This window comes from Arachis stenosperma, chromosome 4 (assembly GCF_014773155.1).
Source record: "Arachis stenosperma cultivar V10309 chromosome 4, arast.V10309.gnm1.PFL2, whole genome shotgun sequence".
NCBI lineage: Eukaryota > Viridiplantae > Streptophyta > Magnoliopsida > Fabales > Fabaceae > Arachis > Arachis stenosperma.
This window is the reverse complement of record NC_080380.1, coordinates 2,098,073-2,112,893: the sequence shown is the minus strand read 5'-3', so window position 1 is coordinate 2,112,893 and position 14,821 is coordinate 2,098,073. Positions and strand designations below refer to the sequence as shown.

Genomic DNA, 14,821 nt, shown 5'->3' with positions numbered 1-14,821 from the left:
GTTCTGTGTTTTGTGTTCTTTGTGTTTAGTTATAAAAACTGCTTTTGTTTTGTGAATCTAACCCAGGTGTGATGGTGATGGTGATGATGATATGGGATTTCTGGATGGCATTGAAATTAAATTTGGAGGTATTTAATTACATAATCGTCCACTTTGGGCTATAATTTAATTACCAATAATTTAACCATAGTTAACATAGCAACCAATTAAAAGATGACATGTCACAGAGGGTAAATTACATGTTATTATAGGAAGGGTAGGCTAGAATTTACCTTTTTATTATTATATTTTTCATCTCAAATTTTTTTGAATGAAAAAAAAACGAGAATAAATTGGATTTTCATAATTTATTCTAGTTTATCACCAAATAGAATACAAAAACACAAAATTTTGTGTCTCTATCCATTAGTGTCTTGTCTTGTCCTGTTCTCAAAAACAAACGCAGCCTAATATATTCTGATCGCAGTGATGCATAGGAGACGGCGAGTGGTGCAGCGACGTGATGGGGGCCGGCAAGAGGCGATGACAGAGGAGGTTGAGACTTTGAGTTCTGCCTCTGCCGTGTTTGAGTATTGTGAGTGTGAGAGACTAGGTTGAGAAAGGAGGCGAGCGATATGGCGCCGAAACGGCGACTGGTGAGGACAGCAACAAAAGATTGAGAAAAATTTTACCCGACGTATGAGTATGAGAGAGTCGGGTATATATATATATATATATAGCGATGTAATTTTAGAGGAGAGGTTTGTTACTGTGGCAAAAAGCAATCCAGCTCAACTTTCTGATAATGAAAAATACTTTAGAGATTACTATAGTATTATAAGTCTCAGAGTATAATTTTGAAAACAAATTTGAATAATTATTAATTTTAATAATTACTTTGAGACTCGAATACAATTTCAGAAAGAGAAAATCTAAGGAATCAACACTTTTATTAAAATTTGGCCAACACTTAACCAACAAAGAAAAAGTGAATAATTCCACACCATTAGATAAAATCTCATACCATTAAAAACACCAATAATAATTAATTGATAATTACAAATCACAAAATTTACTAGTCTAACACTCCTCCTCCAGAAATTAGTTTAAAATTTAATTCGACTATAGTAATGTATACCACTCTAAGTTTTGAGAATTTTGTCAATCTTTATCCTTTTTTAATAAGAAAAAGTCTAGGGGATTAGCAACTTTTGTATTTTCTGGTCAGCACTTAATCATCAAAACGAAAGTGAGTGATCTCCCACTATTAGATGTAATTTCACACTATTAAAAATATTATTGATGGCCAATTAATGACTACAAAATACTAAAATTACTGGACCCTAACATTCTTCTTAAATATATTAATATATACACATTTTAATAAAAGACAAAAGATATATACATCATGATTGATAAGGTTACATAACATTTTAAGTTTTAAATTTGTTTTTGACAATATTTAAAAAAAATGGTCATCGTTATTATCTATTAATCTATTAATTAATATAGTTAGAAGTTGTTTTCAAAAGAAAAAAGTTTTGGAAGTTGTAGATGCAGCAGCCATCTTGGTCAATTAGCGTTTTCCTTTCAATATAAACGAATTAAATTATTGTAAGGATGAGATATTTTACTTTAATTTTTTTTCCAGTTAGAATTTATGTAACAAAAGTAAATTTGATATTAAGATATAATTATTTGAAACTACAATAAAAAGTACCTAAAAATACAATATAATCATAATTGCAGGTAAACTTTACATAATTTATATTGGAATCCAAAACAAAAATATAATATGAAAATTAAATTCTAAAATCCATAAATCCAATAGTATTGAAATAAAATATAATATTAACTAATATTGGTAAAAAAAATATTAGTCCTAACATTTTAAAAAAAATTAACTTAAAAAATAGAACCAAGACGAATGAAGAATAAAATGGTAGTGATGATTTATGTGTCATGATTACAATATCAATGAGTAATTAAATAGGAGCAATAGAAATATGAACAGACTTATTTTTCACTAAGAGTTTGGAACAACAATTTCAGACAACTCAATAAAAATGTCATGACCCTGATCTTATATTAAAATTTGGTAGAAAAATTTGGTAAAAATTCAGGTGTAATTAATTTTATGTGAAATTAATACATGAGAATTATTATATGATAATTTAATCAAATCTATTAAATTATTTAACAATTTTTAGCTATCAACTTTATATAAAGTTATCACATCTAAATTTCTATCTTAAAATTTATGAGTAAAAGTAATATTTAAAAAATGTTGTTTGAATGAATAATAAAAAAGTGCTTATTTATAAACTAAAAGTACACTAATCATAATAACAAAATCAATCTAATATCAAACTAGTAAACATAAAATTGAATAAATTTATGTTAGTCGAGTAATCAATTCACTTGTCCGCTTAAACAAGTGTTAAGAATTTGAATATCATTTTGTGTATACAATAATTTATTCAACAGACTCTTAAATAGAACTCGTGACAAATTAGTGTTTAAAACTAAAAAATACCTTAAACTGCTGGACAAAAAAAAAAAACCATAAAACCAATACTAAAATATCTAAATACTATATTAATATATAGTATTTTAAATATATTCTAATAGGTACAAATTAAAGAAGTAACCTAAAAGTTAAATTTGACCAGAACTATGAGAAGAACTAGTAAATTTACTGCTACCAATGGCGTGCCGTTGTCCAACAAACAGGGTGTAAGAAACGCGCTAATAAGTAATAACAATTCTTAAATAATCTTAAAATATTTAATTCAAAGAATGATAATAAGCTTTCGTTTTTCAAATTAAGCTTGCTTCTTTCTAATCTAAAATAAGTCAAACAGAAATTTCAAAGTCAAATACAATCCCTACCTTCTCATCACTATGTAGTATATAAATAACATATGTTTGTTCTATATACGATAGTTCTTACCAAAAAATTTTCCTCGCTAAAACAGAAACAACCACCACCATATCAATATAACATCTTTTTTCTTTTCTTTATTCTCACTCTCTATGAATTTTTCGGTTCTAAAATCAGCAACATATTCCACAGTGGTTGTTCCAAAACCAGCTTCTCAATCCGATCTCTTTCTTCACTCTAATAACCACCCTTCTCGCCATGCCAGGGCGTTTCTTCCCAGGTATATATATGATTTTTTATTTATTTTTAATTATTATTATTTATATTAATCTTCATCATGCATGTTCCCCGGTTTAATTTCCGTTTTAAATTTTTTTTTTTATTTTCGGTTTTTTTTTTAGATAAAAAAATCTTGACACTGTAATCATCAGCATACTTAATTCTCATCTGATTTAAAATTTTTCGAATCAAAAGATAAGAAAAGTGAAAATTTCACGTGCAGTCAAGAAGTTGATAGTTGAGAATCGTTAAATAATTTAACTAAATTTCTATCTAATAACTTTGTAAATAATGTTTTTAAATATTATTATCATTATTTTTTAACTAATATTTTTTCTGATAATATTTATACCTCTTTATTATGTACTTTTATAATTTAACATTTTAATAATTTTTTTATAGTAATTTTAATTTTAATAAAATATCATATAAATAAGGTCACATTAATATTAAAATGAAAAAAATACTTATCTAATAAATTTAAAAAGTGAATGATATATTAACAAAAAATAAAATTAATTTCTTAAAAACGATAGAAAAGCGGCTGAACAGGCACGTTAGTGCCTGTTGAGCCGCTAGTATGAATAAGATGGAAACTTAGATGCAGAACACTTCACATGAAGTTGATACCTGAGAGTCGTTAGATGATTTGACTAAATTTTCATCTAACGGCTATCAGATATCAACTTCACATATTTTCATCATAAAATATAGTTATTTTTTACTGATGTGATGTTACTCAATTAGATACATACTTTACAGTCGCATCAAAATTAAATTCTAATTATATATAATAAAAATAAATATTTGGTGGCAGATGCAGCTTTAATGAGATGCCGCAGAAATCAATGGCGAAGAAGACGGCTTACGCGAAGATAAGGGAGGAGTTGAAACTTGATGCAAAGCCAAAGATGAACTTGGCTTCCTTTGTGACCACGTCAATGGAGGAAGAATGTAACACACTCATGATGGAATCCTTCAAGAAGAACTATGTTAACATGGACGAGTACCCTGCCACCACTCAACTTCACGTACTAAACTTCATCTATAATCTTCTCATTAAAATCTTTAAATTTATGTAATTTTTATTTAGTTGTGAATTTTGCATACAGAATAGATGTGTGAACATGATAGCACGTTTGTTCAACGCTGAAATTGGAGAAAATGAGAACGCAATTGGAACAGGAACTGTTGGATCTTCAGAGGCCATAATGCTGGCGGGCCTTGCATTCAAGAAAAAATGGCAGAACAAGCTCAAGGCCCAAGGAAAGCCCTATCATAAGCCCAACATTGTCACTGGTGCCAATGTCCAGGTATCAATATTTATGAGTGCTTAATTTTGATGCACTAATAATGTAAAATATTTTATATAATAGTATAATTACATCTGTTCTTTTGGATCGTCGTCAATATGAAAGGTAGTTATTTTTGGTGATGTAGTGTTACGTAATTGAATGCATGTATAAAACCATTTTACATTGACAATATATCAAAGTTAAATTTTATATATATTTGTGTATATTTATATGTATTTTTTATATCTTTTAATAAAATGATCAAATTTTAATAACGACAAAAAGTATGTCACCACTTTTTGTTATACTTTATTTTTGTTTCAAATATACTATATATACATAAAAAAACCAGCAACCAAATTAATCATTATGTTTTTGTATAAATATATATAATATTTAACTTATTTTTAATATATATTTTTATTTTAATATATTCTGTATGGGTGGATAATTTGATGATTGATTTTTTTTGTACATATATACAAAGCATGGTTATAGTCGTATTTTAATTATAAATGTAAATTTAATTTGATTTATATCATTTATAAAGTTTTGGTTAATTATACTCTTGATTATAAAGTTTTACCATAAATGTGAAAATGTGATCATTTTATATATATATATATATATATTGCTGAACTATATATCTAGTTAAAATTTGAAAAAAAAAAGTGTAATTGAAGTCTATAAAATATTAACTAGGTGATATCTTAAGCCAACAAAAGCACACGTTTTTTCAAAGGCTCATTGTAAAATATGTAGCAGGAAATTATTTAATGGCAACTATTTCTCTTCTACTTATATGCATATTGCTTAAATAAATAAAATATTATGCAGGTATGTTGGGAAAAATTTGCAATGTATTTCGATGTAGAGTTGAGAAAAGTGGATGTTGGAGAAGGGTATTATGTGATGGACCCTACTAAAGCCATTGAAATGGTTGATGAGAACACTATCTGTGTGGCTGCAATCTTGGGTTCAACTTATAATGGCGAATTTGAAGATGTTAAGTTGCTTAACGACCTCTTACTACAACAAAACAAGAAAAATGGGTGAGTAATACAGCAATAACTAATTCTTATAATTCAAAAATATTACATATACACAAAAAATCAGTTATGATGTATTTTTATATAAATATATATGTTATTTAACTTATTTTATCTTTTAATATGTATTTTATAAAAATGATTAATTTGACAATTGATTTTTGATATACATATATAGCATAATTCTTTCTTTATATTTTGACTTGTGTAATTTAAACAGTTTTAAGATTGTTTTAAAGTTGCCAAATGATTTAAAAGCTTTTTTATAGTTAAAATGAGTGTTTTTTAAAAACCATTAAGGCATTAACACAATGTTTTTATTTTGTAATTTGTTAATTTTACGAATGTCAAATTACACATTTTAAAAATACAAGATTTAAATTGTACAATATTTAGAAAATTATTGGCATTTCTTATTCGTTATGTAAATTGTGCAAACCAAATTATAAGTCCAAAACACAGTTATTCACACGCCAATTGTTGAAAGGTGAAAACTCAGGTGAAGTCGACTTCACGTGAAATCAAATCAGCTAAATTATCTAACAGGTATCAACTTTACGTGAAGTCGACTGCCACCTCAAAATAACTACAATTTTATATATATTGGTCAGAACTACAATTATGTTTTAAAACCTAAAAAGAATCGAAATATATTGTATGACTTACCTTTTAGCCCTATACTAATGTTTTGGCACTTGTGACATTATTATAGATGGGATACACCGATTCATGTTGATGCAGCAAGTGGCGGGTTTGTTGCTCCTTTTCTTTATCCAGAGCTAGAATGGGATTTCAGGCTTCCATTGGTGAAGAGCATAAATGTTAGTGGCCACAAGTATGGTCTTGTTTATGCAGGCATTGGTTGGGTTATTTGGAGAGGTAAAGAGGACTTGCCTCAAGAGCTTATCTTCAATATTAATTACCTTGGAGCAGACCAACCCACCTTTACCCTTAATTTTTCTAAAGGTGATTACTATTTATTTCACAATATCTACATTTCTATTACCTTATTCTGGTCTAAAATTGACAAAATGTACACTAATATTATTTCAAATGAGAGTTTAATTTTGATGTACCAATAATTAAAGTATTTTTATGTATTCGTTTACTCATTTAATCACATCTGTTTTTTCAAATGTTATTCACGTAGTCAATATAAAAGATAATTTGTTAATGTGACAGTGTGTAAAACTATTTTATACTGTGCATCAAAATTAAATTCTTTAAAAGATTCAAAAAAGCTGGATGATAAAAAAAATTGAAAAGGTTAGGATTAAGTTAGAAAAGTATAAACCTTTTTAGCATGTTTTTATACCCAAAATATTTGTGTGTTTCAGCTCTAAAATTGACTTGTTAAATGCAGGGTCTAGTCAGATTATTGCACAATATTATCAACTAGTTCACCTTGGCAGAGAGGTAATTAGATAGAATTCTATCACTTTATATTTGAAATATTTTTATTATTTTTATACAATTTACATGAATGTTCTTGTTTCTGATGATGCTTGCATCTTTGATTCACTAGGGATACCAAAGAGTAATGGAAAAGTGCAAAGAAAATGCAATGGTGGTGAAACAAGGATTGGAGAAAACAGGGTGCTTTAACATACTCTCAAAGGACAATGGTGTTCCTCTGGTAGCCTTTTCTCTTAAGGACACAAGCCATGGTGACGAGTTCAAGATATCGGAGATGCTACGCCGCCTCCACGGTTGGGTTGTGCCGGCTTATCCAATGCCGTCCGGTGCGGAGCATGTCAATGTGCTCCGCGCTGTGGTTAGAGCCGAGTTTTCGCGCGAGATGGCCGAAAAACTCGTGCTCGACATAGAAAATGTGTTGCAAGAACTTGGGAAGCTTGGTCCCAAGTACACACCAAAAGTGACCAAAATTGCAAAGAGGAAAATCATTGTCCGAGAATCCAACAAGCATCACAAAGTCTTGGCAGCATAGGGAAGATTAATTAGGCATCTCACTTTCGTACATAACCCAAAGGCTTAACTAGAATTCTTTTTATTTTAATCATGTTAGATAGAGCTTTAGTTAACCATATTCAATTCATTTATTTGTATTTTTAACAACAAGTGTTAAAATCAATATGATTTATTTGTTGCTCCCACACCCCCAAATTATGTAAATGAAGAAAATCGATATACGATTCTGAATTGTACAAGTAAATGAAGAAAATTGATATTTACTTTTTAGTATTTAGATGAGATGATTCAAGTTGTTCATTGCTACTTATCCGTTTTTTCTTTTTCTTACGAAATAATGATACTTAAACTAAATACTCAAACTCAAAAGTTTAGATGAAAAAAAGTGTAAACACTAACATATATATATATATATATATATATATATATATATATATATATATATATATATATATAATAAGCTCTTCAGAAATACATTAACATTGTGACACGTGACATTATAACATATCATATCCATGTGATACGTTACGTGATACGTCATTCTCATCCACGCAACATTAAAATGTTCCTTTTCAATATTTGGTACATACACCAAAATTCGAACTCGAATGCAGTGTATTAAGAGGCATATAAATTACCGTTGAACTAAGGCCTCAGCAGGGAAATAACCTTAACACGGGTTAATAACATTGCTATCACCAACAGAGTCTATACCCAGCTAAACTTTGCTCTAAGCTGGCCTAAAACCTTTGCCAATACTCCACTATAGTTCTGTTGTCATCAACTCCCAAACTAGGTTTAAGGCGATGATGGGCAACTCAAGAACACTTCTTTTGGAGGAATGGACTATATATTCGTACAAGATTTTATCTAAAACCAAAAGGAATCTACTTAGATTTTTTTTAATTTTTCTTTCAAACATTGTAAATAAAGATCATGCATGACATACACCCTAGGTATATCATCTAATTTTAATCCTTATATATATATATATATATATATATCTTGGATATTGAGTATTGGAGTCCTTTATATATATCACAACAACGATTCCTTCTATCATCGCTAAGTATATGTTTGTTATTATCTTCTCTCAAACTAACTTAGCTAAGGATCTTGATTAGTACCTTCTTAAAGTTTTATAAAATGTCAATGACATTTTATCTTTTTATAATTAAAATAATATTTTTTTACAAAACGTAAATAACATTTTGTCTTTTGATAATTAAACAAATATTTTTTGTTACAAACTACTATCATAACAGTATAAAATATTAAAATGATCAAATATTCTCGTATTTCACACCAAAATTATTTAAATGTAAAAGATTTTAGCCTCTCTTTGCTTTTTTCATTCTTTTTTATTGATGACTTCATAGCATATATGTTCTGTTCTTGTCCCTTTATTATATTTCCTTTCTTTTTTTCCCCTCTATGTGTGGTCTCCTTTTTTTACCTTTGTTTTTTGGCTAACTATGAAAAAGAAAACAAATGGAGAAATTGATAGAAAATATAAATTAAATGTTAACTCTTTTATGCGTGAAAAGTTTTAGTCAGTACTAATTTTTTTTTTTTTTTTGAAGTTGAACGTCCGTTATGTTGGTGTTGAAAAGTTAAAATATGAGAAGGTGGGTGGGTCCAATTTTATATTGACATTATAATAAAATGGGATGAATCATTGATGAATGTTTCATTTGTGCTCCCAGCCCATAACTTGGACTGATGGAAGGGCTTAAAAAGTAAGGTGCACATGGTACGGGTGAATACGGGTTTGATGTAATTTAGATTCGATTTGAAATATACGCCGAGTTTATTTATTAGACTCGAATCTGGTCCTAGACCCAATGAAACCAAAATACTTTCGGGTCACAATTATATCGGATGAAAACCGGGTGAAAATCAGACCATTAATATTACATTACCTTGATACCTTCTTGTAAGCTAGCATGTAAAAATATCTAAATTTTCAAGACTCCAACCATTATTTGACATTGTAAAATTCACTTAGAAAAATATAACAAAAATCAACCTTTCTTCAAAATTAAAGCATAACCACAATCAATACTAATATTGTCTAATAACACCAAATATTTAAATCAATACAAATAACACAATATTATGCATTAGTCTGAAGTCTTATGCATTCTAAACATAAAGCATTAACTTGTAGTCTTATAATGACTAATAACACAAAATATTAAGGTTTACAATACTTAAATTTCACATAAGAGTAGTCATGATCCATCACTAATAACACAAAATATTAATTGTGTATGATGACCGGACCACTGGGTCGAGTTCGGGTGGCACGAGTTATGACTCGGACCCGACCCGAAATAATGATCGGTTCTATTTTTGAGACTCTTAGCCGACCCTAAACCCAGTAAAATCACACCAATTAACCTTTAAAGTGTTTGGAGCCGAACGAGTTTTCGGGCCAGATCGGATCATGTGCACCCCTATTAAAAAGTAGTTATTAGTTCTTATCATTACCAATAGTGTGCTTGGATTTGTTAAGTGATCATCATCACAGTTTCCATTAGAGGACTTTTATCTTTATAATAGAATGATGCCAAAATTCTGTTTTGCACTAAAATCTAAGCAGCAAAGTCACTCTTGTTAGGTTTTAGACCAAAACATTGGAGAAGAATAGAATCAAACATGAGAATTCAAACTTAAATATTTAACGGCTGAAACATGGTTCAACCGCACCAACTTCACTTTGGTTGCTAATTAATAATTTGTTATTTGTACATTATTATAAGGGGAAAAAAAAAAGTTAGTGCTACTCAACCGACCTCGGAACATTTTAGCATACAGCTAACCTGGATGGCTTATATAGTGTGAACATTGTTTGGCACACCATATATATATATTGGTTGTTGTTCCTGACTTACGTCCCTACCACTAATCAAATGCGACTTTGATTGTTATTGCGGTGTAATTGATGAAGATCCCATATGTAACGATGCTTAACTCAGGTAACAGATACTTGAGTAAATAATCGGAAATTATTCCCGGAACTTGCATTGCTGAACAATTATTCCTTCTTTGATAAGTGATGTAGTCATTTGAAATATTGTTTTACTATTTAAATGGTAGTAGAGATTTTTAAAAGAAGATTATTTTTCATAAAAAAAGTTGTGTACTCATGTAATCATTTAAATCCAAATCAAATGCTATTTACACAGGTGCTATTGACAAAAGGAAGTTTTTAAGAAATATATGTCAATTACAAATAAAAGAGTAAAATGTGAGTCTAAAGATGATTAATGAGTTAGACATAGTACATAGAGATAGCGGATGGTAGGAAAACTAAATTTTTGGAGGATACATGATAACAATGTGAAAAGTTGAAAGACTCTTGTTTTAGATTTTTCTCTGTTTCAAATAACAAAGGATCAGTAATTCGTGATTACGCGTTTTGAGATAGATTTCAATTGGTTTAGAATTTTCAATTAAGACAAGAGCTTCGCCAATGGGAGTTAGAGCTCTTAAACCAACTTTTTGGTGTCCTACAATTGACTGCCTTATTAGAAAGAGTGCAGAATACAGTAGTGTGAAAATTTGATAATAATAATAGTATCTATTTTACTAACTCTTTTGTGTAGGTGTTGCAGACAGAAAACTTTGACAAAAGATATAACCAATTACAGCTTCACCAAAATAATCTCGAAGGGATTAATTCATTCCCATGTTGAACTGTTTACTTGGTTTGTTTTTGTTGAACGAATTAATACTAAAGATTGGTTGAGTAGATTAAAAATTATTGAACAAACTAATGTTGCATGTGTACTGTGTGAGAAAGATGTTGAAATGGTACAACACTTGTTTGTTATTTGTGAATTTACTTTATAAGTGTGGTATGCTTGAATAGTTGACATGGGAACGTATTAAACTACGCCAGACACCATAAAACAACACTCTGAAAGTTGGATAAGAGTGCTGACGAGAAAGGAAGCATGCAAGAAATATTTGATTGGTTTTTTCTCTGTTGTTTGGAATATTTGATTAAACAGAAATGATGGCATCTTTTAAAACAGGACAACGGGAGTTGCAGATACCATTGACAGGTCTTTTAATAATTATAAAGACCGGAGGGGTGATTAATTACTATTATTATTGATGACAATATCGAAAATAAAATAAAAATTATGGTAGTTTGATTTCTTGTCTTGTCTTTTGTATACTATCCCTTATTGTGTTGAACTCTTACTCAAAAAAAAAATTGTTCCTCCTTTAAACTTTATGCTGTCATTTTGAAAATTTTTTACCTAACATCAATAAGCAAAATAAGGTCCATATTTTGTTTAACTAGCATACGTAAATGTTCGATTGAGTAATATTTATTAGGATGTACATAAGAATAGAAATGAGTCAAGCTGACTCGTGAGCTAGATCGAATATGACTTGCAAACAGCTCAATAAGTTGAGGTCATGAGTTTATGAGCTGATGAGCCAAACTTGATTTGAACTCATATATTAAATGAGATGAGCTTAAACTTGGTAAGTTTCATTTATTGGTTCGTAAACGATCTCGATCATATATTATTTATTATAATTATTTATATTAATATATTATAAATTTTATATCTTTAATTTATAGTAACAATATACAATTTGTTACGGTCTGACCCAGGCCATTTGCGGGTCAACCCGACCCACTGAGGACCCGACCCGAACGGTCGGACACGCAATACTCGCCACGCAATCCGGACACGCGTCCTTGACAGCTCTCCACTACAGCTGTGAGGAAGCTTCGAGGAAGGTGGGCTCGTCTTTGCAGGGCCCACCTCTGACACGGTATAAATGGGGAAGGACCTGCCCTTCCCCCAAGGTACGTCACATACCACCTACCCACCTTTGGCCTGCATGCTAACTGACTAGGGTGTCGGAGTGTCTTTGCAGGTGACACCTCCCTTTTTTTTCTCCACATCGAGACCTCGTCTTCCCAGCTGATCACCTCCCGCACAGTCACACCGATCAAGGCGTTTCTACCATCTCAAATTCCCCTCATGAATCGTCCGGTAACCGACTAACCGTATACAATTTTACATAAACATATATTTTTTCCATATAATTATGATAGAAGATATAAATTATAATTAATAGACAATATATATATAATTCATAGTTTTTTTATATATAAATTATAATTTATTTCTGTAGAATTATAGAATGGGGTGACAAACGAGTCTAAATCTGCCAAGCCAGTCGGTGTACTCCGTCAAGAAAGGCGGGTCGAACTGAAAAATTGAGACAGTTACACTTCGAAATTCTACCTAACCCGCATCGTTTAAACCATGGACTTTAGCGGGGTGGGCCCAGCGTTTTTTTTAGGAAATTTTTTGAAAATGTTCTAATTTAGTGTTTTGAATTATGTTTTACGTTTGATTGATTATATTCTAAATTTGTAAATGTTTAATTATATGTTTTTGACAATATTGGTTTTATTATTTTGTTTCAACAAACTTGGTTTATGATTATGTTTATTACATATTTATAATTTTAAAAACTTTAATGTTTGTGAATTTAGAAATTATAATTTTTTTATATCTTGAGAAATTATAAATTTATTAAAATAATTATGAAATTATATATATTGTTTAATATTTAATAATAAAAAAAGAAATTTAGCGGGTTTGGCCCACCAGCCCACCATTAGACAGGGCGGGATCAGGTTTTAGGACCGCCTCATTGGGTGGGACAGGGCAGGCCAACTCGCCACAGAACGGACTTTTAGCGAGGTGGGGCGGGACAGACTTCTCGGTTTGTCACCCCTAATTACACTCATGTTTTTTTAGCCAATTTGTAAGTTTGAGTTAACTAGTAAATTTTTTGTGAGTCAAACATGAGTTTTACAAATAGATTAAATTGTTAATAAATTGAGTCAAACTCAATTTTTGTGAGCCAAACTTAAACTTAAGCTTAAAATTGTAGACAAGAATGCAAAATATTTTGTTTCAAAACACACAATTTTTGTATCTCTTATCCTTCAAAGAAGTGGAGACATAAAATATTCTCTCTTTATATTTGTATCGTGTCTCACAGCTATTAAACACAATCTTTTTATGAATATCTACACAACTATGTTGACCTATTATGTACATAACTTTACACAATAACAAAAGATGCAACATAAAAAGCATGATACAATGCAATTACCATATGCTTTTTTAACCAGAACTATGTATTAAGAATTTATGCAGTTAAAATAAGCTAAAAAGCCGAATTGAACATGAATGGAAGGAAGCTTCTTCCTTTCAATTTCCATGGCAATGATTGAGAAGGTTGTACCTAATTGGAAACCTAAAAAGCAATCCTAGACACAGTTTCAAATAGCCTATCCAACTTTGCTCTAAAGTCACAGAAAGAAGGAGGGGCGATATAGTAATTATATTCTGAAATAATTATACAACAAAAAGAACTTCATTTTTAGAAACATTGAATTTGTCATTACTCATTATTAACTTCACATTCTTAAATTAATATATCCAAATACGTTGAATTTATATCATATTTCAAATATTTTAATTCGTTCTATTTTTGTCTTTTGGTCAAAATTAAAACTTTTTCTTAGAGTATTTTTTGGGGGAAAAAAAGTTTAATTTTGACCAGGTAACTCAAATAAGACAAAATAAGACGTTTAGGATAAAAATAGGATATGTTAAACATTAGACTCAGAATTAGGATTTAACCTAAATGTTAGGGACTAAATGTTAGGGATTAAAACAGTACTTAAAAAAAACAGAGAATATTACTTTGTGGATTTTAATATGATCTATGATTTCTTCCCTTATTCTTTGCTTGTAAGGTTACAATTCACTCTAACATACTAAAAAAGTGGAATGACATATTCCAAGATGCAGTATGCTACACATTTTTCACTCTAGATGTGTAATTAATACTCAAGTTATTGAATTACAAGTTTTCTACCACCCCATTCAACTTTTGATTCACAAATACAAGATTGAAACTGCAGAAGAAAAAAAAGCAGTTGAAATTTAAGACCTGCAGAAGCTGGTAATATAAACACATATCTTATTGGAGATATCAATCACATAAAAGTTAGATCAATAAGGTTGCCTTTGAATTCTATCTCTATGACAACAATACAGATATAGAAAACACCAAGACTTATTTTTCGGTCTCTGGGAAGGAAAGAAAAATTTGTTTCTCTATCAATGTCTCTACAACAAAAAAATCATGTATCTACTGATTTTTATTTTTAGAGACTAGAATTGAGACTGAAGGACTAGGACTCAGTATTGTGTTTGGTGGTCATAGACTGGAATTAAAATTTCATTCCCGAGATACAAATTTCAGTCCCTTTAATACTTCCAAAAGGTGGAGACAGAAAGGACTGAAATTTCTAAGACTAGAGATTGAAATTTTAACATTTTTTT

At 29.9% G+C, this 14,821-nt stretch overlaps 1 protein-coding gene across 4 annotated transcripts; it reads left to right on the top strand.

Moving 5' to 3' along the window:
* Nucleotides 1–2,900: 2,900 nt before the first annotated feature.
* LOC130974397 (glutamate decarboxylase 1-like) lies at nt 2,901–7,692 on the top strand. 4 transcript variants are annotated; one of them, XM_057899276.1, is made up of 7 exons: nt 2,901–3,143; nt 3,960–4,173; nt 4,260–4,455; nt 5,275–5,489; nt 6,199–6,452; nt 6,850–6,902; nt 7,012–7,692. In XM_057899276.1, exons 2-7 carry the CDS (start codon nt 4,133–4,135, stop codon nt 7,432–7,434), a joined length of 1,182 nt encoding a protein of 393 aa, XP_057755259.1. In that variant the 5' UTR covers nt 2,901–3,143; nt 3,960–4,132; the 3' UTR covers nt 7,435–7,692. The 4 variants fall into 4 exon arrangements, with proteins under 4 accessions (XP_057755259.1, XP_057755256.1, XP_057755260.1 ...); XM_057899273.1 differs by having other exon boundaries at nt 4,255–4,455; XM_057899277.1 differs by having other exon boundaries at nt 2,917–3,143; nt 3,966–4,173.
* The last annotated feature ends 7,129 nt before the right edge of the window (nt 7,693–14,821 follow it).